The 24,392-nt window shown below is 45.9% G+C and overlaps 1 protein-coding gene across 5 annotated transcripts in view; it reads left to right on the plus strand.

The window, feature by feature from the left end:
• The window catches only part of SLC7A6 (solute carrier family 7 member 6), an 874,508-nt gene that overhangs the window by 531,011 nt on the left and 319,105 nt on the right, over positions 1-24,392 (plus strand). The window contains exon 6 of one of the 5 annotated variants that reach the window (XM_069653642.1): positions 8,329-8,432. The exons of the other annotated variants lie outside the window; for them this stretch is intronic. Within the exon in view, the coding sequence (XP_069509743.1) occupies positions 8,329-8,432 (104 nt within the window). The remainder of the gene's footprint in view (positions 1-8,328; positions 8,433-24,392) is intronic. 5 annotated transcript variants of the gene reach the window in all.

Here is a 24,392-nt window from a genome sequence, read left to right on the forward strand (position 1 = left end):
ATGTTAAACATTTAACATGAATATTAGCAGGTTGTGCCACCATAAACCATGGAACTTTGCAGTTATGTGTAGGAAGTGAGAAGCAGAGACTGGTCAGAGTTTCTGGATGAACAGTTTATGATTTGGCACGTTAAGCAAACATTTTATAATGTCCCTCCTTTTGTGCATGGACCAAAGCTGGCTTTGTGTACTGCTAACCCTTTGTGTTGACTCTGTTAAGGGACGTCGTTCCTTCTGGCCTACTTGGCCTCGTGCTAAAGCTGAGCTGGCAGGCAGTGCTAAGACCCTCAATCCCTCCTTAGTCTGCACTGTAATCTGTTGAGCGGGCCTCCTCAAGACTGCTCTGCTGCTGCATCAGCTGACCCTTCTTGTTTGTGAGTTTATTTCTGGAGGTTGTTCTTCGTAGTGAACCCCAAAGTGCTGGCCCTGTCGTCTTTGAATTCGAAATCGAAGGCTGGAACAGACTTCTGCCCAGACTCCATCCCGAAAGCAAGACTCTTCACCCATAACACCTGCCCCGCCTCCCCATTTGGAACACCTTCAAGTCGCTGGGCATTCACTGTTTTGCTTCTTGGGCAGGTTTAATTTTGAAGGCTCCTTTTCCTTCACACTTCCTCCTAGGGCTCACGGGTACTGGTTATTAAAACGTAATTCACATTTCCTCCTAGGGCACTCGCGGTTGTGCTTTTTGGGCAGGTTCAATTTGGACGGCTCCTTTTCCTTCACATTTCCTCCTAGGGCTCACAGGTACGTACCTTGTGTGCAACTTCAACAGCAACTTGCATATTGGGTTTGTCCCATTCATTTAATGGGAACTTGCCCAGTTACCTTAGCAGAATTTTCAGAGTCACTGCATTGATTTTGTTGTACTCTGAGATTAGCCAGCTTTTAGAAAGTATCTTTTGTTTTGATACTGTTGCTTTTCTGCTAGTGTTCTTTAGTGCCTGCTTTGGAGATCAAAGCTGTTTTTCTTTAATATCTGTGCTTAATAGCTCTGTTTTTCTTGTATTTTATGCACACATTTTTGTTATATTTTATGCATTTCAGTACACACATCTTGGACAATAGATTACTTGTTTCATCTGTGTGTGTTCTCTGAACGTTCTAGCATCTCTCCCCGTACCCGAGAGTGAAGCCAGACTGCTCAATCAAATTTAACAGTGCGAGTTTGGAATACATTGGTGAAAACCCCTGCACACAAACTGCAGGTTGATCTCTCTGCACCTACCAGAGGTATTGATAAATAATGAATGCTCACTGGGATTTTTGCAATAGAAGGAACACAGATAATGGGTCAGTTCTAAAGTGGTGCTATCGAAGGGGTTTTGAGAAAGTCTGGTTAGGAGCCTTCTAGGATAGGTTTTCTATTAACTGGGGCACTGTTTTCCGCTCATGCTTAATACTCCTAACTGTTCAAAGATCCATTTTGGAATCTGCTTTCTCAAGCTTTGCAGGCATATTAGTTTATATCCTATATAAACTGGTAAACTGTCTAGTGGAACGAATCCTTGGATGTCTTCACTTCTCCCCTGGGGGGAGCCCCCATCTCATGAGGCCAGGGAGATGAGGCTTCTACCCGATAGTCCCCCTTGGGGTGGAAATCAGCAGGAGGATCTCATGGGGAGAGATGGAAGGGATTCCCCCCCCATGGGACTAGGGATGAATATCCGCATAGAACACGGTATACTTTACGTCAATTCCCCCCCACCTAACTAACCCTCCTTTACCTTGCCATCCCACGTACATGTCGCCCACATGGTAGAAGTAGTATTGAGACGAGGTGATGCTGGGGGAATACTGGGATGAGTATGAGGAGGAGGTACAGAGGTTGAAAAGCAATTCTCAAAACATTAGGGAGCAGTGTAGTATTTCAGAGCCCTTGATTGGCCGAAGCAATACAAAATAGAAGAAGAAAAAGCAAGGAGTCAGACCCTCCCTGGAGGATATCCATCATGTGGCAGGGAGGTAGTTGCTGAACGGGAAGTGAGAACGAGGGAAGAGGCGTTCCCTACTTGGTCTGTAGTATCTTGGTGGACCGTAGAGCTGGAAGACAAGTAGTCTGACGGAGCAGAGATCTCAGACAGTCCAGTCTTGGAGAGAGACTCCATCCGCCCAGCACAAAACGCTGCAGAGCCGCTGCTGTAGTCCAGCTCGGCTTCCCGCGCTCTTTTCGTTTGCGTAACAACTGAATTGCTTGCAACTCGCATACAAGACCCGACAGAGACCCAAAAGGTACAAGGCTGTTGGGGGAAGAAAGGCGGGCAAGTGAAGCCCGAAACGCCGATTGGGGACCCATACATAACTCTAGAGCAGCGATCTTCAAACTGTGGGGCGCGCAGATTGGAGGAAATGGGCACGGGCGGCTCACATGGTCGGACTGGAACATAAAACTGTCTCGGGCACAATGAAAAAGCGCCCTGCAGTGGCAAATGGATATTCATTCCTTTAGTCACAGGCTGTTTGAATAGTACTCAAGGGGGATGTTTTTTGTTAAAATGTAAACAAATTGTGATATTGAAAGAATATTTATTCAGCAACAATGGTCAAAACTAATAGCTGCATAGTGAAGTAACTCCTCAAACAGGCCCACATTGGCCAGAAAAGTGGCCCATTTTGACTGGCCTACACTAGCATTTTGTATTTTTGGTACGGGCATTGCCCTATAGGCCAGTCTGAGCCTGATGGCTCATCCATAATGGGTGAGGGGGCGTCCACCCAGTGGCCTCCTCAACCATTATGGAAGAGCCAATGAGCCAGCCCAGTGAAACACTCCCTCAGCTGCTTTTTCCAGCTGAGGGAGAGCTCCTTGGCTGGCTGAACTGTCAAAGGGAAACCTTGTTTCCCTTTTGACAGTTCAGTTCCTCAGCCGCACATGCTCACTGAGCCATGCTGGCTGGGGCACTGCATGTCTGTATGTGCGAAGGGGGAGCTTCTGTGCCTCCTCGCACATACTGACAGAGCAACCTGAAGCAGGGCATTTGAGCACCCACGCGCAAAAGGGACGTTTATGTTCATTTATTTATTATTTAAATGTGTATGGATGCGTGTATGCTTGTGTTATGAGTGAGTGTATGGTGATGGGTGCTTGTGTGTGTGTGTCAGTTGAGCTAATTTTGGCGAGTGGAGACTAGAGGGGGGAAGGAGGGTGGTACAACAAAGGCATTTTAAAAATGCCTTTGTTGCACAATACCCCTACCCACCTGCCAAAATAAGCTCTCCTTCTGAGGCGCTGTGGAGCCCAGGGGCTAGGGATGGTATTTTTCTTTCTGGAGATCTATCATAGATGTCTAGTCAAAAATATCATTCTTTACCCCCTTGGCCCCCCAGTGTCAATTGCAAACTGTTTGGCTTCTTACCAATTGCAACATTTTAACCCATTATTTAAAAAGAATTCACGGGGGGGGACCCTCCAAACCTGCCTTGATTGGCTCCGGCTCCCTCGCTACGCTTGGTCGCTATGGCATTTTTGTGTTGTGGGAAATATTTATGCCCCTCCACTTAAAAAAATTCACCAGCTGCCACTGGCCCTCCGTCTGTGGTAGTAGCAGGATGGGCGGGAGCACTGGGATGGTGGTGGGAGCAGAGTGGAGAGAGAGGGACTGGGTAGGAGTGGGAGGAGGGAGCCTGCTACTGTGATGGGAGCAGGTGGTGGAGCCCAGGGACTATACTGGGAGTAGGGTGCGGTGACAGTGCACAATAATTCATAGCCATTTGTACATATTATCCATTTGGCATTTTTGGGGGTCCCAGCCTGCCGAAATTTTGCTCAGGGGGGCCAGCCCAAAAAAGTATGAAGACCACTCCTCTAGAGAGACTGCCTTAAGTAATCTGAGACACAGTATTACCTGGCAGATTAGTGAACCAGGTTGATCACCCACAAGACATAAAAAGAGAGGAGGGTCTGGAACCTGCAACGTAAGAAAGAGGTTAGCTCAATCACTCTTCCTTGTCGTAGTACCTGGCAAGTAAGTAAACCAGGTCTGCCAACACGGATCTGGGGCCTGCACCCAAAAATAAGAGCCTAAGAAGGGCCCGGGGAAAGAGTAATTCCCCCTACTATAGTGAACCTGCAAGCCAAGAGAGACCAGGGAAAAGAAGCCAAAACCCTGGTGTTGTGTACCGTGAAGCCAAGAGAGATCTGGGGAAGGAAGCCACTGTAGAAGTATTCAGAACAAGATACTTGGGGAAGTGAGACCTTCTCCAGGCACCCAATAGTTGTCTTCACTATGGGCAATAAGGAATGATGTTTGAGTTGGAACTATACCTTTTGAAATGGAACTGAGAATGTTACATAATCATAAGGTGGAACTTTGATATCTTGGAAAGCAACAGAGACCGTGGAAAGGGAGTCATTCTGTCAGGCGAAGTTCCCACCTGCAATTGGAACTATAGTCCACTCTCCAGATGAAGGGAACCATTCTTCTGGACCAAGCAGATCCACTCCCTCTTTAGTATTAGTTACAAGTGTGAGGGACAGAAGTAGGCATTTTGGCACACGACGGTGGACACTTCATTTACTTGGACATTCTGACTGAATCCTTAGTTGGGGCAGGGAAACCGTTGTTGGACTTAGGGAGATGTGGGTTTCCTCTTTATTTGGATTAAATAAGTCTGTGCCAACAATCAAGCCACCTGTGTGTCCGTTTCCTCTTTCTGCACTGTTAACACTGGGTAAAGTGTGGATGGACATACTTGACCAATGGACGTGGGATCCAAACAAGTAAGAGTAGTGAGCTTGTGTATACAATTGGTCTTTGCTTGTGGCTCTCCAGATATTTTGGGCTACGATTCCCATGATTATCCCACCTTTGACTATGCTAGCTGGGGTGGAGGAGAAGTTGTCGTCCAAAACATTGAAAGCTGCAAAGGTTGCAGACACCAGTTACATGAGTTTGTTCAATAAAGTAATCAATGGGGGACACAAAATTTGCATTAACTTCAAATGCAGAAATACACATCAAACATTTTTCAATATCAAATTGCCGACATGTTCTGCCTTGCGGCACTTCGCCCAGCAAAATTCTAGTAAATCAGACCGATGGCAGAGAAACAGATGTTCATGAAAAACGCATTATATTTACATAGTTGAACATGTGTAAGTTTAAAAACCATGCACATATAAGATTTGTTCTGAGTGGCGGTCGAAATAGCACACATCTTGGCAATTTGGCCGTCTAATACGTTTTTTTTCTTCTACTGCATAATGTACACTAACAAAACAAGAGAATGAATCTTGAAAACCAAAAACCAGTAACTGTTTATTTGTAAACCTGTAAATCATAATGAATTAGTTGGGGATCTAACATGAACCAGTACATTGTATTTCGATCCAGCCTGGGAGCACATTCTTCAGGATCATACGACCAAAAACTCCCATGAGTGGTAGAAAAATCAGCAGTGGCTAGAGGCAGCAATATTTCATCTTTAGGGGTATCCTGAAAAAACATTTTGCTTACAAGGGGATGACAATTTTGCCTTATAACATTTGCAGACTGAGATGCACCATGCTTTCCGGTGATATTCTCCCATCAGCGACAGTATCCCCTACATGGCTCTCATCCTGGCCTCATGTTGGTTGGGAAGATTAGGGCCAGCCACTCTCATTTGATCCCATTAGCTTCAGTTTGGGAACATTGAGTTTGGTCATCAAATATATCTACTTAGGATTCCTGTGTAGGGTCTTCTGTCTCGATCAATGGGCATGGTTCTGCATCTGCCTCCATATCTTAACTTGTGTGCCTGACCCCAGGAGGTTTTGTTTAAATATCTCCACATTTCATTGTTTGTTTGGCCAGATTAGAGTTGGAAGCCTAGGATTACAAAGAGAATGGTCTTCATTTTGTGCAAAATTAAATGTCCAGACCCTTTCTCGTAGGATAAAGCTTGCTCTCTACAGACAAGTGTGCACCTTTTTAAGCTTCCTGTTGAAACTGCATTTACCCTCGGTCACTACCATAAACCATGCCATTAAGGTCACACACTTTCAAGTCTCTTACTGTCATTCTTTCTCACTGAAACTTTCAACTTTCATGCTTCCTCACTTGCATCCTGTAAACCTTCTAGAACTCAACCAACTGTAAAGGCACCATCATTGTAGAACTATTGCTCTAAATGCTATTGAGGGAGAACCAATGGGAACATAAAAACAAGACAAAGGACCAAAACACAAAGGTGCGCACACAAGGTTGAGGAAAGTGAGAAGGGAGGGGGGTAAGTATAGCACTGAGTACGGGGTTTTGAGAGCAGACGCAGAACCACTGAAGACCAAATGCATAGCTACCGTATCCGCCACCCCCATTACTGCCAAAGTGACAGTAGTTCTCCAGCTACTCATACACAGGCAATACCATTGCCAGTAATCTTGGGGCCCTATTTTCTTCCTGTTCTCTAGCTCAGAGCAGACCTCCAGCAATGCTTTGCATGCTCCACTATCCACAAATGCAAATCTTTTGTTTATATGCATAGCTGCATGTCTCGGATGCCAAATGGACGACGCTCCAACTACACCAAAGACACTGTAACCTTTAGTTTTCTCCTCTGTCCGGTTTCTCAACTCCAGTCCATGAAGATATGAAGTCTGTTCCCACCAGCCATTTGCAGACCTCTTCGTTGCTGCTTTTCGCAGGATTGCCTCACTTTCATCTAGGTCCTGTAGCATCATCTGTGTCCCTCGTTATTGCAGCATCAGCCATCCGGTTCCACTTACCACGAAGGTAAAGGAAAAGCTACCTTTACATGAAAAGAAGCCAACTGCTCATATGCAGACAATCATGTAAGAGTCTGCAGCCGCTCTCCAGACCACTTCATCCATCCCAACTGGTATTCCAGGACCCTGATGTCTGAGACTTGGCTGCCACCATTTACTCTGTGAAATCCCTAATGTCACACAGGTCTGTTTCTGGTTCTGCCAGTCTTGATTTCCATATTCAACTGTCCAAATGTTTGTGGTGCATTGTCCATTACACAGATGAACCCTTCATTTTCTCCAACTTCCCCTCCATGGAAGTTGCAGCGCCCTCCATATGCAGTGCCCTAATGTACACTACGTCTCTGAGGCCCTTAGCAATACCATAACCATCTAGAGGTGCTCATCTTTGTCCCCTGTGCTCCTCGGCAAGCATGACTGATATTTAAAAGCACAAATAATATCTCGCCTCGAGGCTCTACGTGCCATTTTGCTATGGTAAATGGAAACTGCAGCCTTTGTTCAGTGACGAATAATCCCTACTTCCCTCCTTTTATTTCACGTGTGCGATTCATCCTCGCCACATTTTAAGATTTCCTATATACCTCCCACTAGTCCCCAAAGAAAGGCCTCTTCCCCACCTCCACCATTTGGGAATCATTAGACTGTCTGCTCTTCTCAGTCCTTGTTGTAAAATATGTATCCACCCCATACATCCAGCCCTCGGAGCACGCTGCCATATCTTTTGCCCAGTCCTGCCAAGACTCCATCAGTTCCTTGCCTTCTATCAATTGCTCTGAAGCCTCACAACTCCATCTGATTGTGCCCAGGCACATCGGATGCTGGAGGCTGAATGGAGCGGTCTTAGAGAGCGCCTTTCTAACAAGCCGCTCTGCTTAGTCCACATCACCTGCCCGTCTGGTTTTAAATTATCTAGATTTGTAGTGCAGACATCCCTTGTGAATTTTGGTGAGTGTGTTCTGATCTAACCAGGGCTCAGGAGAGCAGAAGAGCAACGTTGAGTGATGCACAAGTCTCATTCCTGTTGGAATAGGTTGAAGTTTAACTTGAGATGGTGGGAGATTGAAACGGATAATGTTATTGCATAGAAATGCTTACAGTGCTACAGTTGTAGGTAAGTAACCTGTTCGTATTGTTTGGTTCACGTAATCTAATTCAGTGCTTGGTCCGAGGCTGCTGTTACCGACGTGAAGTAGATACTTTTTTTTAGCACTTTTATTATTTGTGGCATGCACTAACTCCATCCACGATTAGTTAATGAAATGTGTAGAAGCTGGTGGATTTATTGCTTTGAATGTTTTGCAGCCGATGGCGTGGTTTTCCTTTGCTCCGTCACCTGAAAATGTACGGTGTAACTCTAAGCGTAACAGAAGACTTCATGCAGGGTAGTGCTAAAATGAGTATTTGCTACTTAACTTTCAGTAAGCCACCGACTGTAAGCACTTTTTTTTTAATGCCACGTAAACTCTGGGGCTATGAAATTCCAAAACCGACACAAACAGTGAGTGTTATACCTACCTTGTATGATAGATGCCTCGGCCAGTCCCATATAGCTGAACAGTTGTCACGATTGGACTTTATGATGAAGATGGGTTAATCTGTTAATACTTCTTACTCTTCAGACCTTCTCAGAAGAAGCCATGAGCTTTATGAAATGGACCATCCCCATAGCAGTGGCGTTCTCCTGTTATGGTGGGCTAAACGCTTCAATAATAGCTGCTTCCAGGTAGGGCATGTCACCTTACACGTCTTCCATTAATACCCTGCTTGCTTCCTTGCTCCCAATCCATTTCTCCATTTGTGAGTATTCGATTATGCTTTTTGGATCAGTGAAGTATTGGGCAAAATAAACCATGCTGAGTGCTCTAGTATTTCCCAGCTGTTAGCCTATTGCTTTGAAGGGATGGTAATTGATATTAAATACAGCAGCGTTACGTGGTATGTTTTCCTGTTCTAGTAATCCGAGTTGTCGTGCCTTACGAAGTGTGTATCAAACAAAAGACTTGTACTCTCTCGTGTTATTCAAGAGTATTTAAAGGCCTTCAAAGCTTTAAATTTACTTTAAAAAAAACCTGTTATTCACAATTAAAAATGTTTGAGAAAAATGCTGTTTGTGCGCTGTTGAGTCACACCACTTCCAAAAGGGCAAGGTGTGAAAACGTGGGGGTTATCCATCTTGTAACACGACAGTGAATCAGGCAAGAGCTTAACTCTCTGAATACATTTAAGACCAAGTTTATGCAACCTTTGTGTTAAATACTAAGCCTCCAGTACGTGAATTGTGCTTTAAAGACATGTAGATCGTTTTGTTTGCTTCGCAACCCGAGCCTGCTGGCATCAAGGCGCACATAAACAGACAAGACAAAACAGAAAAGTCAGGACACGGAAGGAGCTAGATGGTCATCTGCAACAGGGGCAATTCAGTTATTTAAATAAAATGTTTTTTGGGCTTTTCCGAAAAGGGAAGAGATTCCTTTCCTGCCGTAGATCCATGGGCAAGGAATTGCATGCATGCGCTTCCTGTACTGGAAAAGACCTGCCATATCCATTTGCGCGTCGAACTCTGGGACAAGAGAGATGGTTAGCATTTCTAGAGCGCAGTTCTCTCATTGGTTGGTATTTAGCTATGCGTTGCTTGAGGTAGAGGGGAGCCATACCATAAAGGCATTTATATGTCAAAGTAATCATCTTGAACTGCACTCTGGCAGCCACAGGTAGCCAGTGCAGTTCATTTCTGAATTTGGAGATCTGAGCTCTGCAGGAGATGTTTTTTTACAATACAGACTGCCTTATTCGACACAATTTGGAGTTTGTGGATGCCACATTTGCCAGGACCAGCTACCTAAGAGAGCATTACAATAGTCAATCCTAGGTAGAATGGTAGCTCTGGCCAGAGTTTCACAATTTTTGTCAGAGACAAAAGGCTTCATCTGTCTGAGGAGTCACAGATGGTACTGGGAATTTGTTTATGATGCTATTAATGTGTGCCTCTGCACCAAGATCATACTCTATGTAGATTCCAAGTGTCTTTACTTTATCAAGGACAGGAATATTACAGTCCTCAATAACGAAATTGTAATATCTTGGATCAAGTTTTGCTCTGGCCTTGATTGATCCAAATATCGCAAGTTCTATTTTGGAGCTGTTTCAACATATAGTGTGTTGACATCCTATGTTTGATAGGCTTGTACATGCAGGTTAACCTGTCTGAATGTATGGCATAACTGCCATTCAATTCCAACAACAGCTAGGTGCCATCGGGATAATTAGAAAACTGCACTCCCATTTGTGCAAGCCAGTCACAAAGTGATTTAATATACACATTGAAGAGTGAAGGCTACAAGCAGACGCCCTGGTGGACTTCACAGTATAGCGGGGCCAGCTCCAAAACAGACTCACCCCAGCGTACCATGGTGCTCCTGTTTAAGGAGCGAATCCATTGCACATCGTTATCTGAGTATTCTCTTATTGTAGGTAACGCTATCAGGAGGCGCTTGTGGTCTAAGAGGTTGAACACTGCTGATAAGTCTAGAAGCGCCAATAGCCCTGTCTTAACCATATCCATGATGTCTAACATATAGGTCTGCAGATCCAACACAGCACTTTCGGTGCCATGATGTAGATGAAAGCCAGATTGCCTCCAATGTTAAGATAAGAGAGGTCCAGATGTTCTTGGAACTGCATGGTTGCTATTTTATCAATTTTGAAAAGAAATTGGACATTCGTAATTGGTCTTAGATTAGCAGTCTCCCTGTCTGTTTGGTTCCACTATTATTGGGCGAGGAGGAAAAAGGGGAGAGGATAGAGACCCATATGGGGAGTCCATAGGTCAGGAGAAGGGTCAGTGAAAAGGATGTTGTGATGTCTGGAGGAAGCATTGACGTAGTTATCAGCAATGGAGGCCTGGGTTGGAGGCCAGGAGCGCTTTCTTACACTCTTTCCTTCCAGACTTTGAGAGAGCTGTAGTTACAGTAGATGGGGGAGACAGAGAGCACCATGAGTAGGGGGGCATGGGTGGAAGGTTCAGGAAGAACGACTGCACTGTGCAAGAGGAATTCAGCAGGTGGCCTAGCAGCCAATATAGGGGAGTAGAAACAGAAATACAGTAAGTCAGGTCACAGGAATTACAGAACCCAAATTTGAGATTAATAATGCAGCACAGATTTCAGATTCAAGAAATACAGTGGGAAGTGACCAAGTTTAGACTGAAAGTTGCTCACATTCCAAAATGCAGATGGAGTTGTGAAAAAAATCTAGATTCAAATTTCAAAATTAAAAATTGCTGACAAGCAGAATGAAAGCTTGAATCATCACAAAAAACCCAAATAAGGAGGAAATGTGCATGAGTAAATGGCTGCACAAAGTATAGGCAAACGGGTTGCGTTCACTGGACTCCAATAAACACAAAAGTCTTGGTGGAATTAGGCAGGTTCGCAAAGTGGGAAGGTGGCAGTTGGTGTCTTCGGCAGGAGTGGGCTAATGTGAGAGCCAGGAGGCAGACAATCAACAGCATGCTGCAAGAGCGCAGGGTGATATGTCTCATGAACTCGAAGTAAAAGTTAGAACAAGGCTGCTAGGGGCAGATGGTGTTGCTGGGGTTCCATGTAATAATGTCGCCACAAAAATATCGCTGAAAAATTGTCGTTTTTTGTGGCGACATTATTGCATGAAACATGCGGGGGACACCCCCACAACTCCCAAATTTTGTTTTTAAATTTTGTTTGCCCCTGTCGCCACATATATGGTCACCCAAATAATATTGCCACAACATTTTCCCGGCGATATTTACGGCGACCATATATGTGGCGATATTATTACCGGATACCTGGAGGAGAAAAAGAGCCCACACAGGTATGCACACAATGGTGTGGGTGGCAGACTACCAAGTGCAGTGAGACTGGGCAGTGGGAAAGCACTGATGGGCAGAATTTACCTGCTGGATTAGGAAACTTGTGCTGCATGCTCAATGGGAGGGTGGGGGGGTGGGGTGATGCGGCACGGCCGGACAGGCCAGATAGGGGCATTGGTGTGTCGGGCGGGGGGGGGAGGATGGCTGAGCCTGCCGGCTCCCTAGATTGGCCTCTAGGAGAGAGAGAGGGCCAATCACAGCATTATTAGGGCAGGCAGAACAGGCACTCCTGTGCCGAAAATGGCAGCGGCCATGTTGGAAAAGGTAAAAGTCTCAACAGAATTAGCATCTGGGCTACATGGCCAGTTGCAGTGCGGCCAGACACATCAAAGGCAAAGCCCACACATAGGATTTGCCTTCAGCCCCACTGGGCAATTTAGGTAGGATTTGATGCACCTCGTTGTAGCACTCTAGAAGCATCTCTGCATGATTCAGTTAGAGCCCTATTGGGTTTACCTAGGATGCAGTGGATCTCGTAGCGTATCATCCATCCTCGTGGTCGCGTGAGTCTTGGTGATGCTGGACTGCATCAGTAGCTGGCGTGGAAGCTGGCGTGGTTAATTTGAGTTTTTATGTGATTTATTTTATTTTTGTATAAAAAAAAATGGTGGTTTGTTACAGCTTTCTGTCTATTCTATTGTGATAACATTTTTGTGAGATTGTGTAACAAACATCATTTTGATTAGTGCTGGTTTGATTAATGAGCTGTACTTCCGTTTTGCTTAGTTTCTCATGTTCGGTGTTCTCATTTTGTGGAGAATGTTCAAGGTGATGAAGTCGATATCACATGTGATGAGGTTTTTTTCTGAGTGACTCTTGAGATGCTGGACCATACCTTAAGAGATGTTTAAAAATGTGCACTGACTTGTTCTTATTTACAAATTACTCCTGGTGGGACAATCACTTTCTTATATTACTTGTTTTTCCCCAGTCCTACCCAGAGTTGGGGGTTGCCCTCCAGTACTAAATGCTCTTGTAGTAGGCATACCTTTTGTTTCAAGGTAACAGCTCACCATTTTTCAAATGGAAGTTGCATGGGGGTATTATTCAACTAGCTTAAAATGTATGTGCACATTGTGAACTCTGCACAAAACGATACATCTGTCCTAGATTTCATTGGTTTAGGCTACTTTTCACAGTCATGCAAATTGATAACAGGTTGTTACGCTCACCTGGTATCCACTGGGGCGACACAATACTTCATGGATGTCTAAGCGCTATCCCGGACCTCTCTGCTTGGTTATGTGCCAGACGTTGGGTAGCACCTATAACAGGAGAATGGAGGGTTAAGATACTGGTTGTGTGAAGGGCGGACTCCGACCTCCATCTGGTCCTAATCCCCTCCTTTGAGGTTTTTGCACACCTTAGGTTTTTGTGCGTTGATCTCCCCGTCCTGCGTCTTTGTGCAGGGGCGTGTGGTTGGTGCGGGCATTCTGTGGACCTAGTTGCTTCACTGGTCCATGTGTCCTAATTTCGGGTCCAGTCCGGCTGTGACTCCGACTCTGCTTGCTGTCTTCCAGGTGAGTTATAATGTCTTTTCCATCTTTATTCTGTCTCTTTCTTTCCCTCCGTTTTCTGTCTTCTTTGCATCTTGCTCCACTACACTGTTCCCTAATAATGTCTTTTTGTTTTCACAGGGATGGTTGCGATCTCGGAGTTGCCGCGCCGATGGCGAAGACCACAGTGAGTTATTGATGCACGGAGCGCTGTGCTGTTTATTGGTGTTTATTGCTAACCTGTGTTCTCTTCCCTTCTTTGTACAGGTTGCAGTGATGTTCCGGAGTGATGAGCGATCGAAGCGCTGCTTGCCCAGGTAAGTGCTTTGTTAATGCTGACCTTGTTCCTTCTCCTTGCATGTTGCGGTGAAACCCGGTCATATGCAAGGTAAGAGAAGCGCAGGGTGCTGTCAGGACTCGCTGCTTGCCCAGGTTAGAGTTGTTATTAATGCTGTCCTTGTTTCTTTACCTTTGCAGGTTGCGGCGAACTCCGGAGATGGGCGAGGTAAGCGAAGCGCAGGATGGATTCAAGACCGGTTACTTCACAGGTATGTGTTCTTGCTCGCTTATGCTGTTCTTGTTCTTCCAGGTTATTAATGGAATCCAGATCTAGGGCTTCAGGGTCGGGCTGCTGGAGAAAAAGATGAGCAGGAGCTGGACAAGGTGAGTGTTACGCTGCAGGAGTGCAGAATAACGCGAAGCGTGTTCTGCTGTTTGGGTGTGGTTTCAATAGCCCAGGTAAAGTAGTTCCAGGCCCAGCCACACCCAAAACACTAGACTGCATGGCTTGGTTCTAAACAACTGACCTGTGTAATAGGCCTCAATGTTGGATTAAGGTCTAAAACTGGTATTACTTTATTCCTGATAATGAGCCTGGCGCCAAAGTTGGCAGGACTGACTCCATGTATGTTTCTGATGGAGTTTTAAGGCCCTTGGTTCCAGTGTGAAGGGCTTTAGCCCCACTGCTGCCAGGGGGATGTTATACCTGAGGGGTTCAGGGGCATGTATCGTGACACAGGTTTAATATGTTTAGCCAGCATGTTTTGTGATCCTCTTTGCACTTCACTAGGACTTGTATAACCAAAATAATAATGTCTCTTCCTTGCGAATGGCTGAGATTTGCCTCTCTCATTGACCACCAGGTGACGCGAAACTCGCAGTACTCCGTTACTGTTAAAAGAAGCCAGCCCAAACAAAAAGTTGGCTACCAACACCCTGTACAGCACCCCACTGCTCTATGCTTTAAAAAATCAAATAAAATGAGGCTTTGGACATTGTGGTGTCAGAGGACAATGGAGCCTGCACCATTAATGGAGATATTGCCACCCCCATGACCTGAAATTACACAGTATGCTTTGGCTATGGTTTACTCGACACGTGCCCTCTCTTCCAAAACTCCTTCCATTTGAACTTCTCAAGATCAGGCGATGTTTCGACCACCTGTGTGGACAGTCCAGAAAACTACCATTTAAGGACTGTCCACACACAAACCTTAAATGCAAAGCAAATACTGGAACTGGATAGGCATCAACAGATTTAATTGGAATGGATCATTCCGACGCAAACTGGTCACTACGTAAGTGCACTGTAGAAACTTCACATAAATGCAGCATAGTTTGATGAATCCTGTGGAGTCATAACTGAACCTCAGCCTAAAGTCTCCTCCCATGTGGACAGGGGACAGCAGCTGCTACCGGATCCTGGCCCTGGGGGTGGTATTGTGAGGCAGGATCACATTGGGAGGGGATGGCTGTCTTGGAGATGTGGTGACTCCATCAGGAGGAACAGTGTTATTCCATTCATTTTGAAGATGACCCTATGATCCCTAAATTCCTGATGGCATTTTGTCATTATACCACTCCTTCCAGTGGTAAAACCCTAAACACTTCTTGCCAAGCAACCCTAGGCAGGATACCATTCACACTTCAGATGTACATAATGCTCACTTGACATCTCCTGTTAATGTTGGTTTTTATGTGGATAAAACTAAAGCAAAATGACGTTAACAGGTCCAAAACTCCCTTGAACTCCCATAAAACCTTCAGTACTGGAATGAAGAAGAGGAGAAAGGAGTTAAAGTGGAGCAGAAGAAACACCAATGTGCAGACTAGTTGTAATGCTAATCAGCTATGCAGGATATTTAAAAATGGTGTGCCTTTTCATGGCAATGGTTAAGCAGGAGAAGAGCGTTTGAGAGCGGGCGCAGCGGGAAACAGAACCAAAAGCAGACCCACGTGGGCCAACTCTGTGGAGGAAAGCGGGCGCTTCCCTTAGACGGCGAGTGACCAGAAGCGGAGTGGGGCCTGCAGAAGAACTGTTTGCAGACCGGAAGCTGTGGAGATGCTGTCGGTCATGGTGAAAGGCAGGGGTTTCACTGACGGGTGGGAGAGGCTGAACGGGGAACCGTGAGCGGGTCTGAAAAGCTGGGAACACTTCCCCCCAAGGCACGGCCATCGCTGCGGCTCTATACCAAGGGTCAGACACGCCAGCAAACAACCAGTGAGTCTGCCCAAGAGCATTGGGAGCCCCGGGGCATACCGACAGACATATAAACAATTGGGAACTTACTTTAAAGATGAAATCAGTGACATAGACTGAATTTACATGCGTCTCCATATATGAGATCGATGTGGGGAAAGCTGGAGTAAGTATCATGAACAAATAAACTTTAAGGAAGAAATTGAGAGGCAAGATCTGTACAAATCTTATATGAAAAGTCCATATAGGGACGATTGGACCAAGTATTGCCACAAGCCAATGAATGCTAATAATGCAGATAGTAATCAAAACTTGAACAAGTCTCCGAATAAGGGATGCTAATATGGGGAAAGTTGGAACAAGTGTACCTGGGGCCAATAGAGTATAAATAGTAAAGGCATAAAACTGTTATAAAGAGAAAGATCTGAAAGATTAATAGAAGGCCTGGTGAAGGAAGTGCATCTGGCAGTAAGCCTTTGGGGAAAGACACCTGGCAGAAGTATACCAGGGGATCTACTAAGAACGGAGGGGGATTCCTGGCAGGGGAGTACACCAAGTAATCCATCCAGAGTTTGTGAACAGAAAAGACATTGTTAAAAGGGTTCCTGGAAGGAGAGTACACCCGGAGACCTTCCTAAATAAATTGCTAAGTAGAAGAGACATTTTTGCGTCACTCTCATAAAATTTACCCTACTTTGAAAAGATACTCTTTGACATTCTTAAGAAGGTGTTGTGAAAGGGATATTTCGAAGGGATTGTGTCCTCCGACGTATTCCTTATCTATGATAATTGTATCTCCAGCTTGCTGGCCTTCGGAAAACTTTTTTCCCAGTAGAGCATGCTGCGCGTCGACGTCCGTCGAGTAGGTGTTCCTCGACAGCCACCGTATCGACGCCGACGTCATCATGCCCATAAATAGCCACGCGCAGCATCCGTTGCTCAGTTTAGTTTTTCCGCGCTTCGTGTGCCTCGGAATATCGTTGCTCAATTCTTCAGTCGAAATATACTTCCTTATTCTTCGAGAATACCGACTCGTACTCGATGGCTTCCTCCTCCGACCCGACGACTCCTCGGTCCGGCTTCAAAAAATGTCGAGGCTGTGGGAAGAAAATGTTGTTTACGGATCCTCACAGGATCTGTTTGTGGTGTCTGGGAGTCGAGCACCAGTGTTCGGAGTGTGAGGAATGCTTGTCCATGACGGCGAAAGCCTTGAAGGAGCGCAAGGGGAAGCTCGAGAGAGGTAGGTCAGTTAAAACTTCCTCGAAAGTTTCCAAGGTAGAGTCGAGACATTCGTCTCCTCAACGTCAAACACTCTCGTTCTAGGTCTCGAAGTAGCTCGCACCACTCGTCGACATCTAGACACTCGAGAAAGAGACATAGAAGATCCCCTTCATCGTCTTCTTCTAATTCCCCTGAAAAAGTACCTTGCCCCACAAAACACAGTTCTCAGGCTGAGTGGGAGGAATTCAGAAAAAAGATGCTAAGTGTCTTCGAGAAAGCGGCCTCGACCCCCTCTAAGACAGCTGAGGGTGATACCCCGGGTGAAAAGCCCAAAAAATCTAAACGCCACGAGTCGAAGCACCCGGCGAAAGAGTCTACCCGAAAGCGCCACGGGCCATCGGGAAACAAAGCATCTTCGACGCCATCGTCGAAAGTCCCCTCGAAGCATAGATCGGCGCCATCGACGCCGTTATCGAAGGGTTCGTCAATGCATCCGTCGATCGAGTCGGCGTCAACGCCGATAAAAGAAAAACCCACGGCTACTCCACAGCCAACGGTTACACCGAGAGCCTCCAACACGACGTCGAGAACGTCGTCGACATCCTCGAGCAGGATTCCGATCCTCTCGAGTTCTTCGAGGCCTCTTCCAGTTTTCTCAACGCCTTTGTCGGCGCCTTCGAGGATTTTTACATCGGCGTCGACAACATCGACCTTTTCAAGGCCACTGATGATGGCTCCCTCTGCTTTAGAGATGGGTTTTATACCATTTCACAGGCAAGAGCATCCCCCCCTTAACTTCAATTTATGAAGAAAGGGAAGATTCTGATCAAGAAAGGCTTTTTGGGCTGCAGAGGACCACATCACCTGAACCAGAGACTTTTGCCTCGGAGGAAAGAAGGTTGAAAGACCTCCAGTATGTATTGCAGGAAGCAAGTGGCCTAGACACTTCCCCAGAAGTTGAATTTGTCAAACCAGTCCCAGGGGAACATTCTGAAACCCCTTATAGAACCCCAATGTCAAGAATTATGGAATTCATGGGTTGGTCTGTGCCTTCTGTTTTTCAACAGGATGACCTCACAGATATTCTGGATAAAGGTCCACAAGAGGATCCTGTGGTTCCCTTTCATTCTGCTTTACAAAGAAAGATTTTAACTAACTTGTAAACTCCTGAAGTTGTCCCTGCAGTTAATAAGAAGTTGTCAACAAAATATAGGGTATCTGCTGCTGACCCTGAATACCTATCTAAGCACCCTACTCCAGAGAGTCTGGTGGTCCAAGCAGCAACTTCATCAGGCAGTACATCTGCATACCCCACTGCTCCACAGGACAGGGATGACAGAAAGTATGATGCTTTGGCTAAGAAAGTCTTTTCTGCTTGTAGCATGGCATTAAAATCTATTAATGCTACTTGTACGCTTGCTAGGTTCAGCCACACTCTTTGGGAGTGTGCTTCATCAGCGGTTGACTGCCTCCAGGAAGGAGAAGAAAAGGACACATTTTTAAATATCATCAGAGATGGTAAAGATGCAATGTGCGAGTCCCTTCAAACTGGCATTGATTCTGCTGACCATATCAGCAGGGCCATGGCGGCAAGTACCACAATTCACAGGCATGCGTGGTTACGAAAGTCTGGCTTTGCTTCAGACGTACAGGCCAGACTTTTGAATATGCCCTTTGACGGCTCTTCCCTTTTCGGTAAAAAGGCGGATGACAGTCTGGAAAAACTGCAAACATCCAAAGCAGCAGCAACATCATTAGGAGCTGCAATCCGTCAGACTACTTTTCGTCCCTCAGGATCCTCTTGGAGAGGAAGGTCCTTTCGCTATTATTCCACATACGGAAGAGGCAAAGGACAGCCGGCTCAAAGAGGCCAAAGAAAATGTACCCGTGGTGGACGGGGTAGAGGAAAGAAAGCCGCATCAGCAGGAGCCGCTTTACCTCCGGCATCTGCATCAGCCGCTCCCAAAACGCTCTGAGGTCTCCCCTCACAAAACACCTGTAGGGGGCAGGTTAACTCACCATCTGACGGAATGGCAGGCTATTACGTCAGATGCTTGGGCTCTGGAGACAGTGGCCCAAGGTTACTGCCTGCCTTTCCTACGCACCCCTCAGAGAATCCACCGGGGATCAACTCTTTGAAGTTTCCAGATCCGCTCCTTCTGCAGGACATTCTAGACCTGCTAGAGAAAGGTGCCATAGAACCGGTACCTGTAGCGGAAAGGAACAAGGGTTGGTACTCCCCCCCCCCCCCCCCCCCCCCTACTTCATGGTACCGAAAAAGGACGGAGGAATGAGACCCATCTGAGAATTGAACAAGTTCCTCAGGAAGGACAAGTTCAAGATGGTAACTCTTTCTCAGATCCTTCAGGCCCTCCAGCCTCAGGACTGGCTGGTATCTCTGGACCTTCAGGATGCTTATTTCCATGTGCCAATTCATCTCAAGCACAGGAAATACCTGAGATTCTTAATTGGCAACTCTCATTATCAATTTCGAGTTCTGCCATTTGGGCTGACCTCCGCCTGAGGGTCTTTACCAAGCTAATGTCGGTTGTGGTTGCAAGTCTAAGGAGGGAAGGGATTCACGTCTACCCCTACCTGGACGACGGGTTGATCAGAGCGGTATCTTCGGAACAAGTTCAGATCCAACTAGATTATGTCTGCCACTTCCTTCACAAACTGGGCTTCTCCCTCAATTTAAAGAAGTCACAGATGATAACATCACAGAGACTCCAGTTCATTGGAGCAGTCCTGGACACTTCCCTGGGAAAAGCCTCGCCACCAGAGGTGAGGGCTCAAGATATTCTGCAGATGGTCACCAGGTTTCAAAATGCCCAACGTCTCCCAGCCTACGACTTTTTGAGGTTGCTAGGCCTCATGGCATCCTGCATATTCCTTGTGCCAGAGGCTCGCCTGCGTATGAGATCTCTTCAGTGGGCACTAAGAACTCAGTGGTCACAGTTCTCAGGAAGAATGACAGATCTCCTTCAGATCCCGGTCAGAGTGGCTCGAGACCTTCAGTGGTGGGCCTGTCGGGAAAACATTTTGAAAGGAGAACTGTTTTGGCAACCATGGCCGGCGATAACAGTAGTCACGGATGCCTCACTCACGGGGTGGGGAGCCCATGCCAACGACTTGACCATCAGCGGTCGTTAGTCTCCATCGGAGTCCAGACTACATATCAACCTGTTGGAGCTGAGAGCCATCAGACTGGCACTGAAGGCTTTTCTGCCGTCTGTACGGGGGAGAAATGTCCTGATAATGATGGACAATACGGTGGCCATGCACTACCTCAACAAAAGAGGCGGCGTAGTATCACTACCACTGTGCAGAGAGGCGATGCAGCTCTGGTTTGGGCAATTCAGGAAGGAATCTCTCTATCGGCAATTCACTTAGCCGGAGAGAAGAACTTGACAGCGGACGCTCTGAGCAGGCAGAACAGTCTCCCACGAGTGGGAGATAGCTCAGGAAGTCCTTCAAGAGATCTTCGCCCTTTGGGGAACCCCTCAAGTGGATCTGTTCGCCACCAGTATCAACAGGAAGTGCGACCGGTTTTGCTCAAGGGAATTTCCCCCGAGAGGAGCTCTAGGAGGCGCGTTTGTAGTGGACTGGGAGTTCCCACTTCTGTACGCGTTTCCTCCGGTCCCTGTCATTCCTCAAATGATCAGGAGGTTGAGAAGGTTTCGGAAGACCATGATCCTAATTGCCCCGGATTGGGCCAGGAGAACGTGGTACCCGGACCGCTGCCGTTGGAATACATTTTGCAGCTGGTGCAGAGAAAAGAATATCGAACCCTTTTCATGTGGTACACCTGCGGTGTTATCCTTTTTACTTTACTTGGCAAATTCAGGCCTTCAAGTTGGAACTATTAAGGGCTGTCTCGCAGCGCTGTCAATCTACAAGCGCACTGCAGAGGAGCCATCATATTTGAAAATTCCATTAGTAATACAATACCTGAAAGGATTAACTAATGTTTATCCTCCAAGACCATTCCAAGTTCCCTTATGGGACTTAAATTTAGTTCTAAACTTCCTAAAGGGTGCTCCTTTTGAACCACTCCACTCTTGTTCATTGAAGTTTCTCACTCTCAAAACTGTCTTATTAATAGCATTAACATCTGCTAGAAGGGTTAGCGAGTTACAAGCCCTATCTTGTAAACCTCCTCATACAATTTTTCATAAGGACAAAGTTGTTCTACAGGTGAAGCCTAACTTCCTCCCAAAGGTAGTTTCTGAATTTCACATCACTCAGAAGATTACTTTACCTTCATTCTATCCTCCTCCCCATCCGGGGAAAGAGGAAGAGAGACTACACAGGCTGGACCCTAAGCGAGCCTTGAGTTTTTATATCAGCAGACTTGCTAAGATTAGGCAAGCAGACCAACTCTTCGTAGGTTACGCAGGACAAAAGTTGGGATTACCAATAACGAAAAACAAACCATTTCCATATGGATTATTTTGGCCATTCTGGAATGTTATAAATTGGCAGGGAAAGAGCCCCCTCAAAATCTAAGGGCTCATTCGACCAGGGGTATCGCAGCCTCTTCAGCTCTCCAAAGAGGGGTACCAATTAGAGACATATGTGCGGCTGCCACATGGTCGTCCGCACATACCTTTACCAAATTCTATAGCCTGGATTCCTCCTCTAGTCAAGAGACTAGATTTGGCAAAGCTGTGTTGCACTCTGTCCATTCTTAAAGGGTAACATGGCATCTCTTACTCCCGCCTCCAATCACATACCACTGCTATGGGAGTCTATCATAGATAAGGAATACGTCGGAAGACACAATCCCTTCGAAGAACAAGTTACTTCCTACCTGGTAACGTTCTTGCGATGGGATGTTCCTCCGACGTATTCCTTATCGCCCCTCCCATCCATCCCCGCAGTAACATTTCCCTTGTGGTTGCAGCTTACGCTCCTTCAAGGGTAATAACCAATTCATGCAAAGACTATCTTACTCTACAAAACGGAACTGAGCAACGGACGCTGCGCGTGGCTATTTATGGGCATGATGACGTCGGCGTCGATACGGTGGCTGTCGAGGAACACCTACTCGACGGACATCGACGCGCAGCGCCCTCTACTGGGAAAAAAGTTTTCCGAAGGCCAGTAAGCTGGAGATACAATTATCATAGATAAGGAATACGTCGGAGGAACATCCCATCGAAAGAACGTTACCAGGTAAGAAGTAACTTGTTCTTCTACTACTCTTCGGGAGCTATTGTTTGGAAAAGACAATGTTCTCATCATCCCTAAGAAAGTGTTAAAACGTAATTTCTTAAATTGCCAAGAGATGCTTTGCCATACTTAAACCATCATTGTACGGAAAATGCACTTCATCATCCTAAGGAAGTGTTATGTGAAAGAGTCATTTCTACCACTCTTAAAGAACTAGAACTGAGCACTTTCAATGTTCTACTTGAAACAGTTCAGGGGAAGGGAACCAGCCCCTGAATACATGGATTGTTTGGTTGGATTTACATATTTGGTTTTTGCACATTAAGTTGTTCCTTTTTAGTCGGAGGGTCGGATGTGTTGGGACACAAGAACAGTTTGCCTACTTTTGACGACGAGACTCGGACTTATCTTTAGTTTTGGTTGTGTAGGTAGGGAAAATCTCTTTAGGATAGGGACAGAAAGGCCTTTATCCAAACCACCTTATTTTAATAAAACGTAATGTTGAAAACATTACAACTTTGTATCCGTCTCTTTTCTGACCCCTCACAATAGACTGCCAATCCCTTCAGCCCAGGGCACTGTAAAGTTTACTCATCACACAATGACATTTCTAACTGGGAGGCTTGGGAGCACTGTAGATGACTGAGTCTAACTTTGATAACATAAGGAGAGGACAACAGATTTAAGCTGGGCCCAGTTCATTGGTCATCCTCCTTAAGCAGAATGGGCAATCGCACTTCGTGCACATAGACCTGCAACAGAGAGGTAATGAATGAGAATGTCAATTTGTTTGTGGTGATTTTTAGAAGGTAACTCTAAGCACTGAATGTTCCATTAACGTGTATTGGGGTGAGTTATAGTTTGGCGGGAGTATACCTTCCCACTGCAAATCTGGATAGTTAGCATTTAGGGGCACCCCACCTTTTACAGTACAGCACCCCCACATGAGACAATATACAACACTTACTTGCCCCCCTGCATAATTGTCCTCATCTGTGGGTGCCCTTTCCCTCTGATGTGATTGTCGGCGGAAGACCACATGAGTTAAATCCAGAGTGACAAACCATTTCTGGATTCTGTAAAGGAAATTCCATGCACAAAAACCTCTCCCTCAGCGTGCTGCTCATCCCTGGAGTGATAATTTTAGACATTGCTGGTGAAGTAGCTACATTTCAAAGGACATTGAATAACTTATGCTCATATGGGTTCCTTAATTAAAGCAGACAAGGAGTAAGAAGGGGGCACAAGGTGCGTAAAAGTCTGCAGTTCAATTGTTTGATCATCTCCGAATGCGTGGTGTTTTAAATTGGGCCTGTAGACCTTTCTATTCTGAGTAGACAGAAATAGGCCATATTAAAAGGTGCAAACACCTTGCAAGATACCAGAGGCAGTATCTGCACTTTATAGGAGGTTAATATCTGCAAATCAATATGGTGCCCTTAATCCACAACAATCCAACCCCAAAAGAAAGGAAAGACTTCAATAAAGGGAATATCCAAAAACTCTTCGAACTAATGAAGCTGAGGTGCACCAATGGAGTCAATTGGATATTAGCACCTGAGCAGGGGAAGACAGCCAATCGGTTTGCTTGCATCACAGACTCAAACCTACAATCCAAGCTGCTTGCCAAGGAACGGGAGCTCTGCTCTCCCGCCTGCCATCTCACCCTCAACCGATCTCTGGTCCCTTCCCACCCACTACCCCAGTTTTGGATCTCACTGCTCTGTCCTGTAGCCTGGGCCCCAGGCTGTTACCACCCGATCCAGCACGCCTGATTGGGTGTTATTGATGTATTAATGTACTAATCAGGTTTGAAGGGAATTTCCAGGATCCCTATACTGTTGGTGGTCCTGTGATTGTATGTGCCCTGGTAGTTATCACAGTAAATATCAGGTTGGATGGGTAATTAGGCTGGTACTGAGTGGGTTCAATGGCATGTGGGCCTTTAGAAACGCAGTACAACTTGGATAATTTGGTTACAATCATTGCCCATGTAAAGCTGGTCCTTCTGTCAAGTATGAATAAGGCAGCCCAAAACAATAAAATAATATATAAAGCTGTGCAGATTTGAATTCTGTAGTAATTATTAACCAGACCTGTGTGCCTTTATCTGATCTAATCAACCTTAAGACGGGCTGCAGCAATTCCAATCAGACAGTTATGAAGCAATTCCTGCGCTAAGCTTATATAACCTCAAAGGGCAATTTAAATTGGTGCTGGAGGAGGTGGTATTCAAACCCAGCTGTCACAAGCTCTCCTTATTCTGAGGCCCGTGTCCTAATCGCTTCACAACCGATACCGTACACATGAAGCCCATAGGAGCGTAGATGCGCATCAACACATTTTTGAGGTTGGCAAAAGGGCCGGGTATAAGGTTGGGTCCAGAGGTGGCATTGGTAAAATCACA

Source organism: Ambystoma mexicanum, chromosome 1p (genome assembly GCF_040938575.1).
Source record: "Ambystoma mexicanum isolate Mex_15411 chromosome 1p, UKY_AmexF1_1, whole genome shotgun sequence".
NCBI lineage: Eukaryota > Metazoa > Chordata > Amphibia > Caudata > Ambystomatidae > Ambystoma > Ambystoma mexicanum.